Source organism: Engystomops pustulosus, chromosome 8 (genome assembly GCF_040894005.1).
Source record: "Engystomops pustulosus chromosome 8, aEngPut4.maternal, whole genome shotgun sequence".
Taxonomy (NCBI): domain Eukaryota; kingdom Metazoa; phylum Chordata; class Amphibia; order Anura; family Leptodactylidae; genus Engystomops; species Engystomops pustulosus.
The window spans coordinates 63,411,750-63,430,490 of record NC_092418.1 but is presented as its reverse complement, the minus strand read 5'-3'; the positions used below and the strand labels follow the sequence as shown (position 1 = coordinate 63,430,490).

General features: G+C 41.0%; 1 protein-coding gene across 3 annotated transcripts in view; it reads right to left on the bottom strand.

Moving 5' to 3' along the window:
- Nucleotides 1-18,741, bottom strand: part of PTH2R (parathyroid hormone 2 receptor) — a 308,425-nt gene that overhangs the window by 166,931 nt on the left and 122,753 nt on the right. For all 3 annotated transcript variants that reach the window (XM_072120997.1, XM_072120998.1, XM_072120999.1), the window contains one exon: nt 7,744-7,865. In XM_072120997.1, coding sequence (XP_071977098.1) covers nt 7,744-7,865 — 122 coding nt within the window. The remainder of the gene's footprint in view (nt 1-7,743; nt 7,866-18,741) is intronic.

Genomic DNA, 18,741 nt, shown 5'->3' with positions numbered 1-18,741 from the left:
TGGGTCAGTTGTCTAAGGGTAGATTCTTGGAGGGTCTGTTTGTGCTGCGCCTCTAAGTTTTGGAGTTTTGTGAAGAGGGATTGCAATTTGAAACCAGCCTCTTTTTTCAGTCTAGATCCATGTTTCATGAGGATCCTTCTCAAGTTAGTTTTTAACATTTCCCATTTAATTGTTGCAGAAGTGGAGTCGCTAGAGTGGTTTAATCTATAGCTTTGGATATAGTCCTTCATTTCAGTTATACAAAGGGAGTCATGGAGAAGCGTTTCATTCAATCTCCAATTGAAGGGCCTACGCTGGGATGGAGATATTGAGAGTGTGCATGAGACTGGTGCATGATCTGACATGAACATTGTTTCAATCCTTGTGTCAATTACTACTGAGAGGAGATTGTGCTGAATGAAAATGTTGTCAAGTCTGCTGTATGTGTTGTGCACTGGAGAGAAGAAAGAGTAGTCTCTAACTTCTGGGTGCTGAATCCTCCATGCATCACAGAGCTGTAGTGAATGTAGGTCCTTTCTAAACCTGTTGATCTTATTGTATGGTACTGAGGATTTGCCCGCAGATGAGTCAATAAGAGGGTTCATCACCATATTAAGGTCTCCGCAGAGTATCAAGGATCCCCTAGTGAAGGAGGTTAGACGGGATTAAACACCTGTTAGAAAGCCTGTTTGACCAGTGTTAGGAGCGTACACATTTGCAACGGTAAAGATAGATCCCTGGATTTTGCATCTAATGAAAATGTATCTACCTCTCTCGTCTTTCTCCACCTCCAGGACTTCACATTGAGCGTCTTTGTGTATGAAAATGGATGTTCCTTTTGACTTACTTTGTGGGTTTGTACTATGGTACACCGTGGGATAATATCTATTGTTTATCTTGGGTTCATGACCAGTTTTAAAGTGCGTCTCTTGTAGGCAAAGTATATGCGCTCTTTGTTTATGAAAGGAGAACAGTGTCTGGGAACGTTTTTCAGGAATGTTTAAACCTTTGGCATTAAATGATACAATCTTTAGTTGAGACATATCGGTTAAGTTACACCAAAGTAAATTCCCTTTTTTTTGATGTGTCAAGACTCGGACTTGACCTGGGGTGTGGATGGGGTAGGGGTAACGTTCAGGAAAGATAGGAGGGGGAAAAGAGGGAAGAGAAGGCTTGCGCTGACCTTGGGGAAATGAACTTGTGAAGAAACGTTAAGAGTCCTTGTTTAGGTCTCTTCTATGACAAATTATGCCTGTAGGCAAGTACCAACTGTGATACCGTATCACAGCTGAACCTATTGGGGGAACTGTGGGAACTTCAACTAAAAATAGCTATAGGCACCACCTCGGGTAAAGATGCTCGAGGTGTATGTAGGAGTCTAGTGACAGATGAAACGTGACGTCGCTACCGGGCCAACGGTATTTCTGTATATGTGTAGGATTGTTTTATTTACGGGACTTTTTTAATAATAGTAAGTGCAAAGTGGAACCGGGGGAATCAGCGATAGGCAATCTTGTGAAACCTCAGTATGGAGGATTAAAGAATAATCGCTCGTTCTAAGGAGTAGTGAGGGGATTATGTGGTTGTGCTTGAAGTCCTGGATAGGACATTTTTCTAGCTTAGATAGTTATGTAGGGGTATATAACTAAACTTATTTCAAGAATGTTAACATAGAATATTTACAATCTGAAGGCATTTGTCAGTTAACAATCGTCCCGATCTCTGACTGCAGGCGAATGACCCTGTTACAGGGAGGATTCGAAAGCAGTAGCACTATCCATGCAGTGCATAGGGAGATCAGGAATATTTCGTGGTAGGCAACCTCATGACCCCTCAATGTGGTGGTGTAATGAACCACAGGGCTCGAGCAACCACCCTTATATCTGAAACAGGGTCATGCGGTCACGCACCAGGGTATATGAAAAACATTTATCTGGCTTGTCGAGATATCTATGGATGTTAAGCAAGACGCATGTCTAATGCTTTAAATCAATTTAAACTCGATCTGGTAACAGATGTCATCTGTCAGCCCTCCTATTCTCCATCTGGCTGCAACAAAGCCTATTTTAAGAATGTTAACACAGGATATATACAATTTGAGAGTATTTGTCAGTTAACAGACATCCCGATCTCTGACTGCTGACGAATGACCCTGTCCCAGGGAGGATTCGAAAGCAGTAGAGCTGACAAAGCGGTGCATAGGGAAACCAGGATATTTCGTGGTAGGCAAGCTCATGACCCCTCAACATGGTGGAGTAGTGAGCAACAGAGCTCAAGCGTCCACCATTATATCTGAAACAGGGTCATGTGGTCGCGCACCAGGGCATATGAGAAACATTTGTCTGGCTTGCCAGGATATCTATAAATGATAAGCAAAACACATGTCTAATGCTTTAAATCAAATTATACTCAATCTGATAACAGATGTCATCTGTCAGCCCTCCTGTTCTCCATCTGGTTGCGGGTTTCCACGAAACCTTCTTCGTTGTGGACGTGGGGTGCCGCTAATGGAAGATGCGTCGGGACCCCGGTTGGAGGTGATGGTCGTACGTTCTGGTTGAAAAAGCGGTGGGTCGTTCCAGTCCGGGATGCGGACATCTGGTAGATCCAGTGAGTGGAGAAATTCTTGTAGATCTTCGTAGCGAGAGAGAGTCACTGACTTGCCTCCAGCTCTTGCATGAAGGGCAAATGGGAAGCCCCAACGATAAGGAATGTTCCTTTCTTGTAGGAGGGATAACAGTGGTCGAAGGATGGCTCTCTGGCGAAGGGTTCGGCGGGAGAGGTCGGGGAACAACGTAATTGTGGCTCCATCGAAATCCAAATCCCCTTTGGCTCTGGCCTTCTGCATTATCATTTCCTTGGTAGCGTAATGATGAATTCTACATATTACATCTCTAGGGCGGGCTGGGTCAGAGCTCCTGGCACGTAAAGCTCTATGGGCACGGTCCATTTCTATAGGTGTCTCCACTGATCGACCCAGTAGGATATTGAAGATACCCGTTAGAGTTGGTATTAGTTCAGGCGTCTGTGTGGCTTCGGGGAGTCCCCTGACCCTTATATTATTTCGCCTATTCCTGTTTTCCAGGTCATCAATCTGCATTGACAACTGCTGTTGGTACATAGAGTGTTCTGTCGCCCTCTTCTGGACAATTTGTATAGTAGATGACATTTCAGACTTAAAGGCTTCAAGATCATTCAATCTCTCTTTTAATGTGGAAATCTCAGTGTGTACTTGCTGTAAATCTTGGCGCCATGCACCCATAAGATCTGTAGCTAGAATGTCCATATCTCTTTTGGATGGTAAAAGAGCTAAGAGTGCCTGTAGCTCAGGATAAGCTCTGAGTGTGTTAGCAGCTTCCTCTGGATGTGGAAGGTAAGGTCTGCTAGTCCCATTGATAGATGGGGTGTTTTGAGGATCAGGTTGAGAGTCCTGTGTGAATAGGGATCTCTTGGAGGGAGGGCTAGGGGTATTCCCCTCTCTGTTTTCATCTGTCCCCTTTCCCTTGGGGGTAGTCAGTGTGGCTAGCGCTTCTCTCTGTTTGAGTGGGGGCGCCATATTGGCTCTATCAGCAGAGCAGGTCTGCTCCCTATCCCTGGGTTCCTCTGTGAGGACTGGTGTTGAGGTTTGGCTACTTGCCAGGGAGTTTCGGGGGTGCAGGGTGCCTGTACCTGTGGTCCTGGACCCGGTCCGCGCCCTCCGTCCACGATTCTCCTTATCCCCCTGCTCTCCTGTCTGCCTCGGGGACGAGACAGCAGCCGCGTGGTGTGCTCTGCAAGATGGCGGCGCCCGCGATCCAAGGCGGCGGGAAGCGCTGCCCGTGGATGGAGAGCGGGCTTGTAGCGGGGTAAAGAAGTTGGAGATCGGTATCTCCGCGCTCCGGGTAGGTCCCTTCTTCTCTGGGGGTCTCTTTCTGTCCGGTTTCCCCATTAATTTGGGTGCTGGATGTCCCTTTTCCGTTGGCCCGGAGCGGAGCTCACTCTATGTGCGTGCAGCTCCTAGCATGGCAGGACACGCCCCCCTCCAGAGTTCATTTTTTGATTCAATTTGTTTTACAATGTACCTAACATTTTGAGCCCAGAATCCTTTTTTTTTTAGTAATGAGACAATTGAACCTAGTTGTTTTAGGTTCACAGCTAAAAAATTAACTGCTTGAAGACTAGGGATGAGTATTCTAGTTTTAGTTGACAGAAGTACAGCAATGTATTGTAACAGTAATCATGGTGTTCCAGGTTTAAGTCCCATAGTGGGGTAATAAATAATGAGTTCAAATAAAGGTTTAAAGTTTAAATGTTTTAATAATGAAAAAAGAAAGTACCATAATAGCTAGTTTATTCCGTTCTCCACCTGGGAAGGGTTAATACTTTTATAGCATTGTGCTTCTTTACTGTAAAAATGAGGCCAATGGAAAATACAACTTAACGAAAAAAAACAAGCCCTCATATGCCTATGTCAGATAAAAAAATAATTTTTAAGCAAATTTTAGTCTATAAAATTTCTTTCAACAGAATGTCATATTTGACAAAGGCTCTCCATAAATTTGGTTAATATTGTATATAAATCAAAATTAATATCATGCAGTAAAAACTTAAATATGTCAATATTAAATTTGGATAGTGTTAAACCCACGAGGAGTGATTCCAGTGCTTTTCCAAGAAAATGGATGCTAATTTTGTGATTACAAAACAGATCTCGGGATATATGGATAGAATATATTTTATAAAATCACTTTAAAATAGAGCAGCACATTTTGCATGTACCAGATACTTCTTCAGTTTCTATTTATGTCTGACGTAAAAATCAATCTTAAATACAACAAAGGGACAAGTTAAAATGCCAAGGATGCAGGGATAGGGCTCTTATTAAATAAAATATTAACACACAATTTTCATAAATATATATAAACAAAGATATAGGACACTGCTACAGTTGATCGAAATCCCATCTAAAACATTAACAGAATACAAAGGATAACATTTCTTAAAATATACAAATAAAATCCAGAATTGTAAAAGACTACAAAAAAAGAGAAGGGATTTTGTATTTGATTTAACAACAATGTTATAAAACTACCGGTACAGATGCAGAGATGGTTCAAGAAAAAGGCAAATTAGAATTTTGATGTATGAATACATGGATTAATGGGACAGAATCAGACTAGTAGTAAAAAACTACAAATATAGATCCCAAGATGACTGAAAGGGTATCTGGAGGGGAAGAAACATAAATTTATATTTGAAAATCTATGTATTTCTGTCAAAGATAAACTTTAAACTTTCAGTTACCTGTAAAGAGAAGCAGTAATCAACTTGAAAATGTTGACACAAATTATTTACTATACTGTATATATGCACATATACACACTATACATATATATATATATATATTTTATAGTGTGTATATATTATAGTGTGTGTGTATGTGTGCTGGCTGTTTTGGCAGTTATCAAACCTTAGTTTCTATTTTACCTTATGTTGTTAATAGTTAATATGAGCTTTGATTGGTTACTATAAGCAATAAGTATAAACCACCTTGTGTGAAGTAATATGCAAGGCCATATGTGAGGTAATATGTGAAGTGATAAGTGAGGTTATATGTCAGGTAATATGAGATAATATGTTCTCAATTATTATGCTTATATTATCTCTGACACTCTAGTCATGTCCAGAGCTGCGGTCATCAATTTACCTTAAGATCATAAGATCATCTCAGATGCCTATAGCACTGGCTGTGACTGGAGTATAAATCTGTCATTATCAGAGATAATATTCTTTCAATTGTGCTACTTATAGCATATATGATACTCCAGTAGAGCTGGGCGAATTGATTCTAAAAATTCAAAATTTGTTTAGAATTTCCGGAAAACTTTGATTTGTCACAAATCCGAAGTTTACATTGTTTCTTGGGAACAAATTGAATATTTTTTTTTCAAAATGGCCGCAAGTGTTATATGGGGCAGAGAACTCTCGGAAGACGAAAGGAACATGGCCATACTGTTCCTCACTGTATGGCGGTAGTGTTCCTCACTGTATGGCGGAATTTTTCCTCACTGTATGGCCATAGTGTTCCTCACTGTATGGCGCTAGTGTACCTCACTGTATGACTGTATTCTTCACTGTATGGGGAGTAGTGTCGCTCAATGTATGGGGGGTAGTGTCGCTCACTGTATGGGGGTTAGTGTTGCTCACTGTATGGGGGGTAGTGTCGCTCACTGTATGGCAGGTTGGGTCGCTCACTGTATGGGGGGTAGGGTCGCTCACTGTATGGGAGGTAGGGTCGCTCACTGTATGGTGGGTAGGTTCGCTCACTGTATGGTGGGTAGGGTCGCTCACTGTATGGGGGGTAGGGTCCAAATTTGTATAGATTTTATAATGTTTTAATACATTTAGAAAAATTAAAACCTCCTGTACAAAAAATAAAATTTTTATTTTGCTATCATTTGGTGCTAATAACTTTTTTATGCTTTGGTATACAGAACTGGGAGTGGAGTCATTTTTTGCGACTTTTTATTACATTTTCAGTGCTATCATTTAAAAGACGTTATGGAGTTAAACGAAGTGAAAAAACGTTATTATATTTTGATTAAAATAAGCAGCTCCTAGTGCTTGAACAAACGCTGCAGTGTTACAGTGATACCTCCGGTAACGCTATCTAACACTGCGGCGGGGTACAGTGTAATTGTCAGACCGCTCGCAAAGCTGTCCGACGTATTCATGAAGGGGCGGGGTTGGGGCGTGGCTAGGGGCGTCCTCTCATGAATATATCAGACCGCTTTGCGAGTGGTCCGATGATTACATTGTACCCCGCCGCAGTGTTTGATGGCGTTACCGGAGGTTTCCGGTAACGCTATCACTCTAACACTGCGGTGTTTGTTCAAGCACTAGGAGCTGCTTACTTTAAGTCCTCTTTAAATGAATGTGCAATGTGAAGTCAGACAGAAAACTGGTTTTAATAAATCTGGGCCAATAATTTCAATCCATGTGTTCCATTGGGACATTTCACATTTATTTTCTACAGAAAACCTCATTAGCCATTTGTCAGCTCAGGCCTCTGGTTTCCATAAATCCCTTTGTAGCATAAAATATCCTTATCTGTATTAATTAATTTACAGAGCTTAGTGTCATCTGCAAATATTGATACTCTACTGTGTAAACCCTATATGAGGTCATTTATCCCCCAATGGTATACAGCAATACAGGGGTATTCTCATCTGGGCATTCACATTCAGTTTTATTAATCTGCCATATTTCTAAAACTAGATGTTAATAATTTTTTTTTATCTGTGTGCAGATAATTTCTCATAAATGTAGTGATTTGGTCTCTTAGAAACAAGACTGTGTCCTCAGATACGGTCACCTCTACTGGAGTGATTGCACAAATAAACAAAAGGTTTTTGTATATGAAATATCCGGGAGTTACTGTCGTACAGCCGTCCTGTGGTTATGATTGCTGAATCCAGGAGGTCAGGCAGTACTCAATAGCGCATGCCTGGCCACTGCTGCCAAAATGTTAGGTGGTCGTATCCGAGGAAGCCATCTCTTTTCGACAGCATGGCTACATTCATGAAAAACTATCTTCACACAGGAACATTTTTTTTAATAACATCCAATTGAAGAAATGTTTACATGTTGCAATTGAATTCAATTATATGTGAATGCCCAGATGGGAATACCCCTGTTTTCTAATACTTAGCTTTTTGATAATCAAAATACATAGATTTTCCCCAAGCAGTTGCTAGGGTAACATCTAAATGTTACTATACTTACTTTGCTATGGCTCAATTCAGGCTCCAGGAAGCGGATACAATCAGAATAATTAGAAAATGACCTGTTGGAGTTTTGTACAAAATCCCATGTTGCATTTATATTGCACTTTCTGTAAACCATTCCTGAGAAAAGAAAAGATTGTGCATAAGAATTGTAATTATATTATTCATATTGTTCAATACGGAAAGTGCTAAAGATATAAAGTACATTGCAAAAATTTTTTTATTGTAATATGAAAGAGGAAAACTGTCACTTTTAATAGATGATTTTATGAGGATTCTTTACTGTAAGAGCAATAAGAACTAGTGGAACTTTTTGCTACAGCAGTGTTGGGATGACACCTACAGTTTTAAGCCCCTTAGCCATCATAACATTAGGGAACGTCATGGTGAGATTCTGTTTAGGCCCCCATAATGTTCCCAAATGTCATAGGTATCGGACATGCTCAGAAGCAGAGCCTGTGCGATCCGTGAAGCCAGTCGGCTGTATGTGACAAGCCTTTGCACGAGCAGCCATGATAGTTTCGATCAAGGTTGTTTAACCCTTTAAGCGCCATGGTCAAACATCTCTCCTCCCAGTGATCATCCTCTACAGAAACCCCAAGGTCCAATGAAGGTCCTCGGGGCTCCCTTGTCTGGCTGCCTGCTGGGTCGGACCCAACAGTGCAGGTGTTAGCCTATGCATTTGCGTCTGGTACACAGACATACATATGTATGGCACTGAATACATTTGAACAAGTGATCAAATGATTTTTATGTTTTTTTATAATACCTTATGGCAGTAAATGGGGATTTTCTTCTTACATTCATTACAATGTGCAACTAGCATATTGTAATGAATGGGTTAAATCAAGAAACGAATGAAGACCTGAGGCTGTCCATAGCAATGGATCACCATTACCTGATGACGTCAAGGCGAGCGAAAACCTTTGGCAAGATGGCGGTGCACGGGCAGCCGGCAGCTAGCACCAATCGCGGGTGTTACTGGTAAGTCTTTGTTACAATATGCAGCAAAGACTTACCAGCTTTGGAGTGGGCTCAGCCTGTGAGCTCACTCCACGTACCCCCACCTGACACACGCCATTCTATTACGGTGTGCGTTGTTAAGGGGTTAAAGTTTAACAAGCTTAACAAAAGCTGTTACAAAGATTAGATTGTCCTCTAAAAATATTGAATCTGAAATTTACCTCACTTTTTTCGAACTGTAAGCCTTCTAACATCCTAAATAAATACATTAACGTATAAAAAAATGTTAGCATAAAGCAGACATATGGTTAATGTTACGGTAGTTAGCAACCTATTTGGGTGGTTAGACTAACTGTTTGATAAGTATAACATTTAGAAATCAGAAAAATCTGAATTGTTTTTCATTTTTCTATACTGTGCAAATAAGTGCAATATATTTTTACTAAAATATAGCGTTAATGTGAAGTAAAACATGTCATAAAAAATTATCTGAAAATAAACTAGGCAAGATAACGTTTCCAAAACGCATGCAGATTTTTAAAAAATGATCTTAATTCTTAAAGCAAACTTACCATTTGATTTGATGCATTATGAACCAAACATACCTTGAGAATGCTGTAGCTACACTGAATCAGAATCATATCTTGTTTAACCCCTGAGTTAAATAGTTTTGCTGAAAAAACAATTATAACATTCAGGGTCTTAGGAAAGCGCGATCAGGCTGGATGCCTACATAAACGCATAACACACGGAGCTTATTATTACACATGGAGCTTAGTCAAGACATGACTAATTAACCTGAGCTGGATCACTCATACACAGCAGCTGGGAGATGGTGCAGCAATTGATTTTTCTGCCTTCAGGCACAATACATTGATTACATCATCCTGTGAGCCGTGCATAACTAATGTGCTAGGAAAAGCGCTGAGCCCAGACAAAAGAGTGACACAGTTTCATTATCATAATTTTATAATTGATTTATCAGCAAAACTACTCAGCTCAGGGATAAACCAATATATTTTCTTTGTTTCATGAAACTTCATCAAGGAATTTATTCTAACTACCATTTTTAGAAGAAAAATTTCCCTAACATGGCCAATTGGCCTCCATCCTATGAATTGCATTTGTTTTGCATTTGCTCTCAACTTTGTATTTTATTCTGATATTTTGAATGTTTTTTTTTATACTAAAATATATGCTCATAAAACCTTCAAATAAAATATCAAATGTCAAACAGAGAAAATCTACCCACAGTCAATTAAAAGTTAATTCAAAATAAACAATCAAATTAATTAAACAAAAAAGATACAAAGTCTTTTCCAAAACAAAAAACAATAATCATCTCATCTAAGTTACATTATAAGAACCGTTGACATTTCAAACATATTGTAGGGGCTGTAGATTTGTGAATTTATGAGATACTGTAGACTGTTTTAAGTTGTTGAATAGAATATTCTTACTTTTTCTCAGAACCTTATAAAACACGTTTACTTTTTTATTTGAATGGTTTTGGATACATAAGCATAGTAAAAAAAAAAAACCTTTGGTCTTTATCACGTCATCTGCTTTTCTGCTTGTTTGATGTATGTTTGTGCATGATACATTAAGCATTTGAGGAGTTAAGTTTCTTTAGTCAATTAGCACTTCAAAAATAAAGTTGCCAAACTGAGTGAATCAACTCTTTTCCAATGCCTGGTGTGTGCTGTGCTTGTGCATTTTCATTGTCACCTTCTTAAAAAAAATATTTGGAACAGGTGATAACTTGGGCAACACCAAAATGTGACCATGGCAAACTTTGAAGGGTGGAATTCACAAAAAATCTAAAAATGAAACTTGTGCTCCAATCAATGACTTATATAGAAGTATCATTTTTAATATTGTCCACTAAAACAATGTCTAAAAATATATAGCTGCTTTCACATAGGTGAACAACAATTGCTATAAAAAAACTACTCAATTTAAATGAATGACTGTCCATAATATAAAAGAAAAATGTGAAACTAGTGCTACCTTTTCCAGAAGGAAAATATGAGTGTTTCAAAGATTTTTTTTTTCTCAATAATGCACAGAAATAAATTGGTTTTGCTACATCATAGGTGAAAGACCTGGCTCACACCTTGGTAGACCTGGATGGATGGCTAATATGTCTCCTCTCGAAAAGATTTTCTGGTTTGACACCTGTGTTGTTACATCTTGTGACATGACATTGAAAAGGAGTCAGTCCTTATCTGTCTACAGAGTTTGGCTTAGGTGCCGTTCATTTTGCATGGGTTTCTGTGTGTGAACTGGGGCTAGATTGCTGCTGTGTTGAATGAGCCACACCCAGGTCTCTGCAGCTCAGCCCTACCTAGCAAGGGTTACTAGAGCGTAGGACAGCTGATTCAGTCGTGTCCAGGAACTCCTTTATATGTCTTCCCTTGATAGTTCTACTAATCTCCGTATACCTTTCCCTATTGCTGACTGTTATTGCTTTTCTGTGAATCTGACCTCTGCAACATTACTGGAGCTCTCTTTATTGATTCAATTCTGCACCTTTGCTGCCCTTTTTGTTTTTAACCCGGTTCTGCCTGTATCTGTTTGTCCCTTTGTGTCATGTATCTTCCAGTGTGTCCCTGCTTTCACGGTCTCTGTTTTGTCTTATTGCCTTGGCGCATTACTGTATCCTAGTGTAAACAATGGTCAGTCTCTGAATTCTGGTTACCTGTCCGCTCCACCATCCAGCAGCTGTCAGTTGAAGTACGTTTCCCATCACCCTGTAGGGTCTATCAGTCAGTTAGTATGGTTCCTGATAGCAGATTCTCCCTTATCAGGGTGGCTTTTCTGCGTAAGGCAGTTGGTAGTCCACGGGGCATCCGAGAGCTAGTTTGCCACCACTTACTTATTCTGACAGCTAGTGCCAAGTTTGTGGTTGCGCTGTTTGCTGGACAGATTCAGTTCATGACCGACAAACCAGAACTAAAACTAGGATGATATCGGGTTTTGCTGATCCTAGTTACCCGCATTGAGGGATAAGCAGATTTAGTGTCTGATCTACAGAGCCGCATGGAAGGCCTAACAGGCCTGGTATGTGATTTAACCAAGTCCATTCGTTCTTCCAGTGTCAGGTCAAAGCTGCTGCCCTACATCATGCTGTTACCCAGCACATGGAATAAATGTTTCTCCCAGATCTTTTCATGGGGGATCGGGAGAAGTTTAAATCTTTCTGGGAGTCATGCCTGCTGTATTTCTGTATAAATTCTCTTGCCTCTCAGGCTCAGATTTCAGAAGTAGTTATCTCTTTGTTAAAAGGAGAACCCAAGTCCTTTTCCTTGAAACTTCCTCTGGGAGCAGAGGAATGGTCATTCCTGGGTAGAATTTTTCATTTCTGGGGATCTATTTATGCTGAGCCTGACCATGTTGCAGTTGTAGAATTGCAACTCCCATCCATCCAGTGGGGCAAATGCTCTGCTAAAAATTTTCTATGAAGTTCCGTAAGCACTGTGCTACTCTGAACTACTCTGAACCTCTTTAAAGGCAATCCTCAAAAGGGGACTAAGACTCAGGAATGCCTGGGTTGGTCAGCCCACTTTCCTAGAATTAACTATTGCTCTAGCAATCCATATTGACCACAGACTCAGAGATAGACCCAAGGCTAGAGCAGACTTCTATGATATTGATTTCTATGATATAGAACAGAATTCGATTCCTATTCTGTGTTACAGTTTTCTCATTCTCAAAAAATCTGTCCCTCCTTCTACTGTCCCTGAACCTATGGAACTAGGAAGAATGGACGCTAATTCTTGGAGGGAACATATTTCCTTCGGAACTGCCCCTCCAAGCCTAGACTATTTCCAGAGAATCTGCAGTTCCTTTGTGGTAGTTAAGGAAGCCACTCAGGCACCCAGGTAGCCTCTCTGTCTGATTCTTAGGTTATATTGCCAATCACCTTGAATGCTAAAAATAAGTCTGTGGCTTTGCTGGCCCTGATAGATTTTGGGTCTGTCACTAATGTTGTTGCTTTTGCATTCATCTTGGCTTTAGGCCTGACGTTTATTAAACTGTATTCCCAATACCTTTTTATTAGAGCAGATTCTGCCCCTTTTAAGGAGGGGTAAAGTTTACTTGGATACTTTTTTGTCCTCTGTAATGTAAGCTCCCACAACATTTTGAGTCTCCCATGGTTAGCATTACATAATTCTGTCTCTGATTTTGGGGAGCTATGTGAAGGGGGGGGGGGCTAAGTGTTCCTCTCATTACACTTCATTGACAGTGAGTTGTGTGAGTATCTTTCTGATTGTGCTCATGTGTTTGATGAAAAGTCTGTGGAATCATTGCCTTCGCATTGGCCTTTCAACTGTGAGATTGTTATTTCCCCAAGGTTTGAACATCCCAACAAAGGGAATTTTTCAGTTTATCTAATCCAGGGCTTGAGATAATGCCTCCGAGAGTTCCCCTAAAAAAGTCTTGTCCTCTGATTTGTGCTAGATGTTGCTGATACCAAGTGTCATTTGGCAAGGGCTTATTAGTGGCCCTCCTGGTTACAGAATGTTTGTGATTTTGTAGTGTTCTGCAAGGTATGCACTAGCTCCAAAACACCACTCAGCCAGATGGACCTGGGTAAATGGCTAAACACTTTGAGGATAGGAAGCACGGCTGAAGAGCTCCTCATAGAGCAGTATGTTAGCAGAGCTTTAACCGGGCATAAAGAGGCTTTTAAGGCAGAATACCAGCAACTGATCTCCCAAGAACACTGCAGAGATCCTCGGTGGCCACAGAGTCTGGCACCGGCTTCCTTTGCACGTCTGGGACCAGGCAGCATGGGAACATGTGCGAACATCACCCACCACACACGCTGTGTTCCAGAACAGAGCTCAGCACCAGTAAGTGCACAGGTACTGAGTGAAACCCTGATTGCATGATTGCAGCTCAGTGCTGCTACCTCCATAGTGATTGTGGCTTTACCCCTTCCCCACCCTACCCAACACCTGGCTTGGGCACCATCTTGCCTGCTCAGTGGAAGCCTGCAACAGTAACCACCTGCTAAGGAGATGACAGCTATTACAGTGGCGGTGTTAGCCTCTTTCCTACCTGGCTCTGCTTCAAACCAACTGAGGACTAGTTAGGAGGGTATTTAAAGAGCCAAGAGACCTTGCAAGAGACCTTGAACCACAGCTTCCCCTGTGAGCAAATTTACAGCAAATGAGGGGGTAAAGATATAGATGCTGGAATCAGTGCTACTAAACAAAACCACAATGCACAGAATGGTGAAAAACCGTAAAGACAAATCTGGAGACATACCGAGCACTACCAAATCGCAAAAGGGGTAACCGGATATCCAAAAAACGTGGAAGATAAAGAATGCCTTTTCACCAGGTCGAATCCCAAAGAGTCTGCCTGGAGCGACATCCACAGATTTTAGAATAGACGAATGAGACATGTAGAATGTCCACAAGGGAGAACACTGAAAAAATACAGTAAACACTGTCTCTAAGTCATTTCTCAAAAAGCACCCTTACAAGCTATACGCCCAGTAATAGCCCAGGATGGGGATCCTAGAAACAACTTGCTCCAGTCTATTTGCTTTCTCAGCTGCCCTAGCAGACCACTGAGTCTAACACCGTGAATATATATAGAGCACCCTTACACTCATTGAGGACCAAGAGAAAAGGAGCAGGCAAAAAAAGTCAGAATAAAAGAAACTTGACCACCTGAATCATTATCTAATGTGGCTATGGACTTATTCTCAACTTCATTGGGGGTAGACAGAGCTGCCAGGATCACGATTGAGCGCATACATCGAGCCCTACGCCCGAGAGATGTCGTTTGTTGTCTGTTGTCCTTTGTGGACACTTCTCAGATTTTGTCTGCAGCCAGGGAAAAACAAAGTTTGAATTATGGCAATGAGTAACTTTTCTTCTAGCAAGATATTGAGCCATCCATATAAGCTAAGCACAGACTCTTATAACGTTGCGGGAAGTACTGCACACTCTGAATCTACAATACTTATGGCTATTCCCATAGGCTAAGCCTATCTGGCTTGGCTACCCTTAACCCATTAAGGACACAGCCTTTTTGTAGCTAAAGGCTCAGCCCCTTTTTTTTGTATTCTGACTTGGGTCACTTTATATGGTTATAACTTTTGAAAACTGTTCTTTGTCAAAGCGATTCTCAGATTGTTTTTTCCTCTCATGTTGTGCTTCATTTTAGTGGCAAATGTTGGATGCTAAGTTTTGCGTCTATTTATAAAAAAAAAAAAAAAGAAAAATGTCAGTCTATGGGGAATAGTCCTTTAGGACTCCCTGGACCACCGCGGGAGATAACAATACCAGCCGCAACACACGGGTGCAACTAGGTCCGCGGTGGCAGCCAAGGTAGGGACATATGGCAGGACCTCGGGATGGCAGGACCTCGGAAGGGCGGCTGGCAGGACCTCGGAAGGGCGGCTGGCAGGACCTCGGAAGGGCGGCTGGCAGGACCTCGGAAGACCACTAGTATTGCAGGACCGCCACAGGATTGCAGGACCGCCACAGGAACACAGGACCACCATAGGAACACAGGACCGCCACAGGATTGGAACACGGGAACACCACAGGAACACGGAGGCGTATGGAAATGCTCAGGAATCAAGGAGGCATCTGGAAACACTCAGGAAGGCTTTCATTCCAGTAGAAAGACCTGAAGATCCGGCAGGGGATTCTGGGAGTCGCCAGGCTATATAGCCGAGCCGGGAATGCCAGAGCCAATAATGAGGACGCTGGCCCTTTAAGGCTGGGAGAAGTCAGCGCCCCCCCCCCTAGTGGCAGGACCGCGCGACTGCAGGGAAGAAGCATGCGGCCTACAGGCCGGAGCCAGGAGAGGTAAATGAGGGTGTAACCGTGACAAAAAAAATTATGAATTTATTGAAAATTTCCCTTTTACAAAATTTGAAATCATTGCATTTTCAGGCAAATAGATTTGCCATTTAAATAAGTTGCTGAATAACATTTCCCATATTTCTACTCTACATTTTTCATCATTTTTGAAATGTTCGGATAATTTATTTTGATATTGCGCGGCTTACAAAATCAAATATCCATTTTTCCCTAAACTTTACACATTTTCAAAAGATAAAATAAGAAAAGCCTCCTTACAATTTGTTCTGCAATTTCTCCCGAGTACAGAGACCACAAAGACATGTGGCCGTTACTTGTTTCATGGGCGCACATCGAGGCGCAGAAGGGAAGAAGCACCCTGCAGCTGCCAGGATTTTAGTTTCCTCATTGGCCCCTTTTGTAGGCTATAAAACTTTTGCTTTTTCATTATCAGGGCCATGTGAAGGCATTTCTTTGCGGGATGAGATGCTTTTTTCACTGTTACCATTTTGAGGTTGGTATCCCCTATTGTTGAAAATTTAGGAACTTTTTTTTGAGGGCAGGAGTAGAAAAGCATCAATTCTGTAATGGATTTTTAACTTTTTTCTTTTTGGTGTTCACCATATAGCCTAATAATCATGTTTAGTGACAGAGTGCCCAAAAAACAACCCAAACCCCCCCTTATTTATCGCGAGGTGCCAACCAATAATTAAAGAAGTAACTTCAACAACTTTCAATCATACTGGCCTCCTGAGGACAGCAATACAGTAGAAAGTTGGAAAATTTGCTTCATTTTAGCTTTTTTCCAGTGTATCTCTGTACACAGAGAATTGTGGGGCCAGTAGGAGGTCCTCCAAAGATAATACAGCCTGTCTATTCATTCTCTCTCTTCCTAAAGTCCCTAGTAATAAAGTAAGTATCAAAGTATGACTGAAATCAGTATCTTTTAAGTTGCTTGTAACTGCAGAAAGATTCTTTGAGTCCTGTCTGGTGTGCTGGGGTGATCGCCCGGGTGCCCACAGAAAGGGCTCTGAGTGCCACCTCTGGCACCCGTGCCATAGGTTCGCCACCACTGCCATACATAAATATTTTTTCTTACGTTATACTAAATTTGTCAAATAAAACCCTAATGTGGGAAAAATCTATCATTTTTGCATTGCCGTCTTCCAAGTGACATAACATTTTCAAAATGTTGTCTATGGAGCTGGTTGATGCCTAGTCTTTTGCGGGAATAATGTACTTTGCAACAGTATCATTTTGGAGTACATATGTTTTTTTATCACTTTTTATTGCATTTTTTGTGGGATTGAATAGGTAAAAATCCTAATTTTTGGACAGTTTTTAACAGTTTTTTTTAACGGCGTTCATCGTGCAAGTTTGATAATTATTTACTTTTATTCTACGGGTGGTCATGGACACAGTTATACTATATATGTGAGGTTTGTGTTATGATTTAGACTTTTTTTGCGTTATATGTCTCTTTATATGTTATGGGGATTATGGGCATTTTTATTGATTTATTACTTTATTTTTGATTGAACAACATTTTTTTTTACTTTTTTTCTTTTTCCACCATAGGACATGAACAAGCAATCATCTGATTGCTTGTTCCTGATAATACTCTATTTTCTTACTCACCTGTTTCAATTTGTGCTTTACATAGCACTACCCAAAAATCAAGTTTCATACACATTATTAAGAAATTAGTGCTTCTACCGAGCCAATCACAAAGCCTAAAATTCTCTACTCTATAAAGATGTAGATAGTGGTTAGATATTCTATGACATCTGGTTTCATAGCCAGAGCCCTTCCTCCAAGTCTTAAAGGGTCTCCATTGGGATTCATTAAAATTACCGTTCCTGACGACTAACACATGCTCTGCACCAGAGGGCAGAATATTATTTGTCAAAGGGAAGATGGAAAACACCACCTTAACATTTCCGAATGTGTAAGCGCCGAACAGAGGCCAAGTAAAATGGTTACTACACACCATAGCCCTGCTTGCACTGTTCTCCGAAGGCTTGTTCATACTTGGAGGTGACTTAAATACCATTGTACAGAAAATAGATACGACCTTGGCACAAATCTGCAAATTCAGGAAGCATAGCTCAATATAAAAACATTCTTCTTTATTGAAAATCATGCATAAAAAACTAGGTCAAGACCATGAATAAGGCTTAAGAGCCGAAACATGTAGGTCCGTGGGTTGCTCTCGTGGATACCTTTGCCTATGATTGCTTTGTATGCATGATTTTCAATAAAGAAGAATGTTTTTATATTGAGCCATGCTTCCTGAATTTGCGGATTTGAGCTGAGGTCGTAATTTTCTTCTGCACTACCATGAACTGCAGCCTGTAGGTGGATCTGCGAGCACCTGCACTCAATTAGAAGCCTAATGCGGCAATAGGGGTGAGCTGGATTTGCTGCACACTTGTTTTTTGTTTGTGACTTAAATACCGGTCTGAACCTTTTGCTGGAAACCTCACAAATGGTACTAGCTAGTTTGGGTAGAAAAATTGAAGATCTAGGCCTAATAGACACTTGGAGAGCACACAATCCCTCAGCCAAGGATTTTGCTTTTCTCTCTCTACCACATTCTTCTTACCAGCAATTGAACTACCTGCTCCAGGCACATCATCCCATCTACCTCCAATCCAGACATAGTCCCAATCATGGTATCTGACTACTCACATGTGTTGGTTTCAATCTCCTTAGACCAGAAACCAGCTGGCGCCTAAATGAATCCCTACGTAACAGAAATTGAGGCCACCTTAGTCATTATTTTGCTACAAACCCACGCCCCAACCTTACAGTCCCACTATTATGGGAGTCACACAAAATCTACATTAGGGGAATAGTTAAAGCCATCAGAGCTAGGCAGCAGAAAAAGTGGCAAATAGAGATAGATGATCTGTTAAACCGTATCTCTATGATTGAACATCAGCAAAAAGTATTGATGCTATTTGTAGCTCAGGAAGAGCTAGGAAAAAAACACAACTGATAGGCTATCTTGATAGAGCCGCTAAATGCTTCCTGTACCTACAGATGATTTACAAGCATAAAAACAAAGAGGGCATGTTTATGTGTTCTCTCATTAAAAATCATAAAGAGAGAGGGGGGGTGGGACCGTCAGAGCATGGAGTAGGACGCACACTCTGCTGCTCTGTGCGACCTGACCTCAAAGCAGCTAACAACGGCGGAAG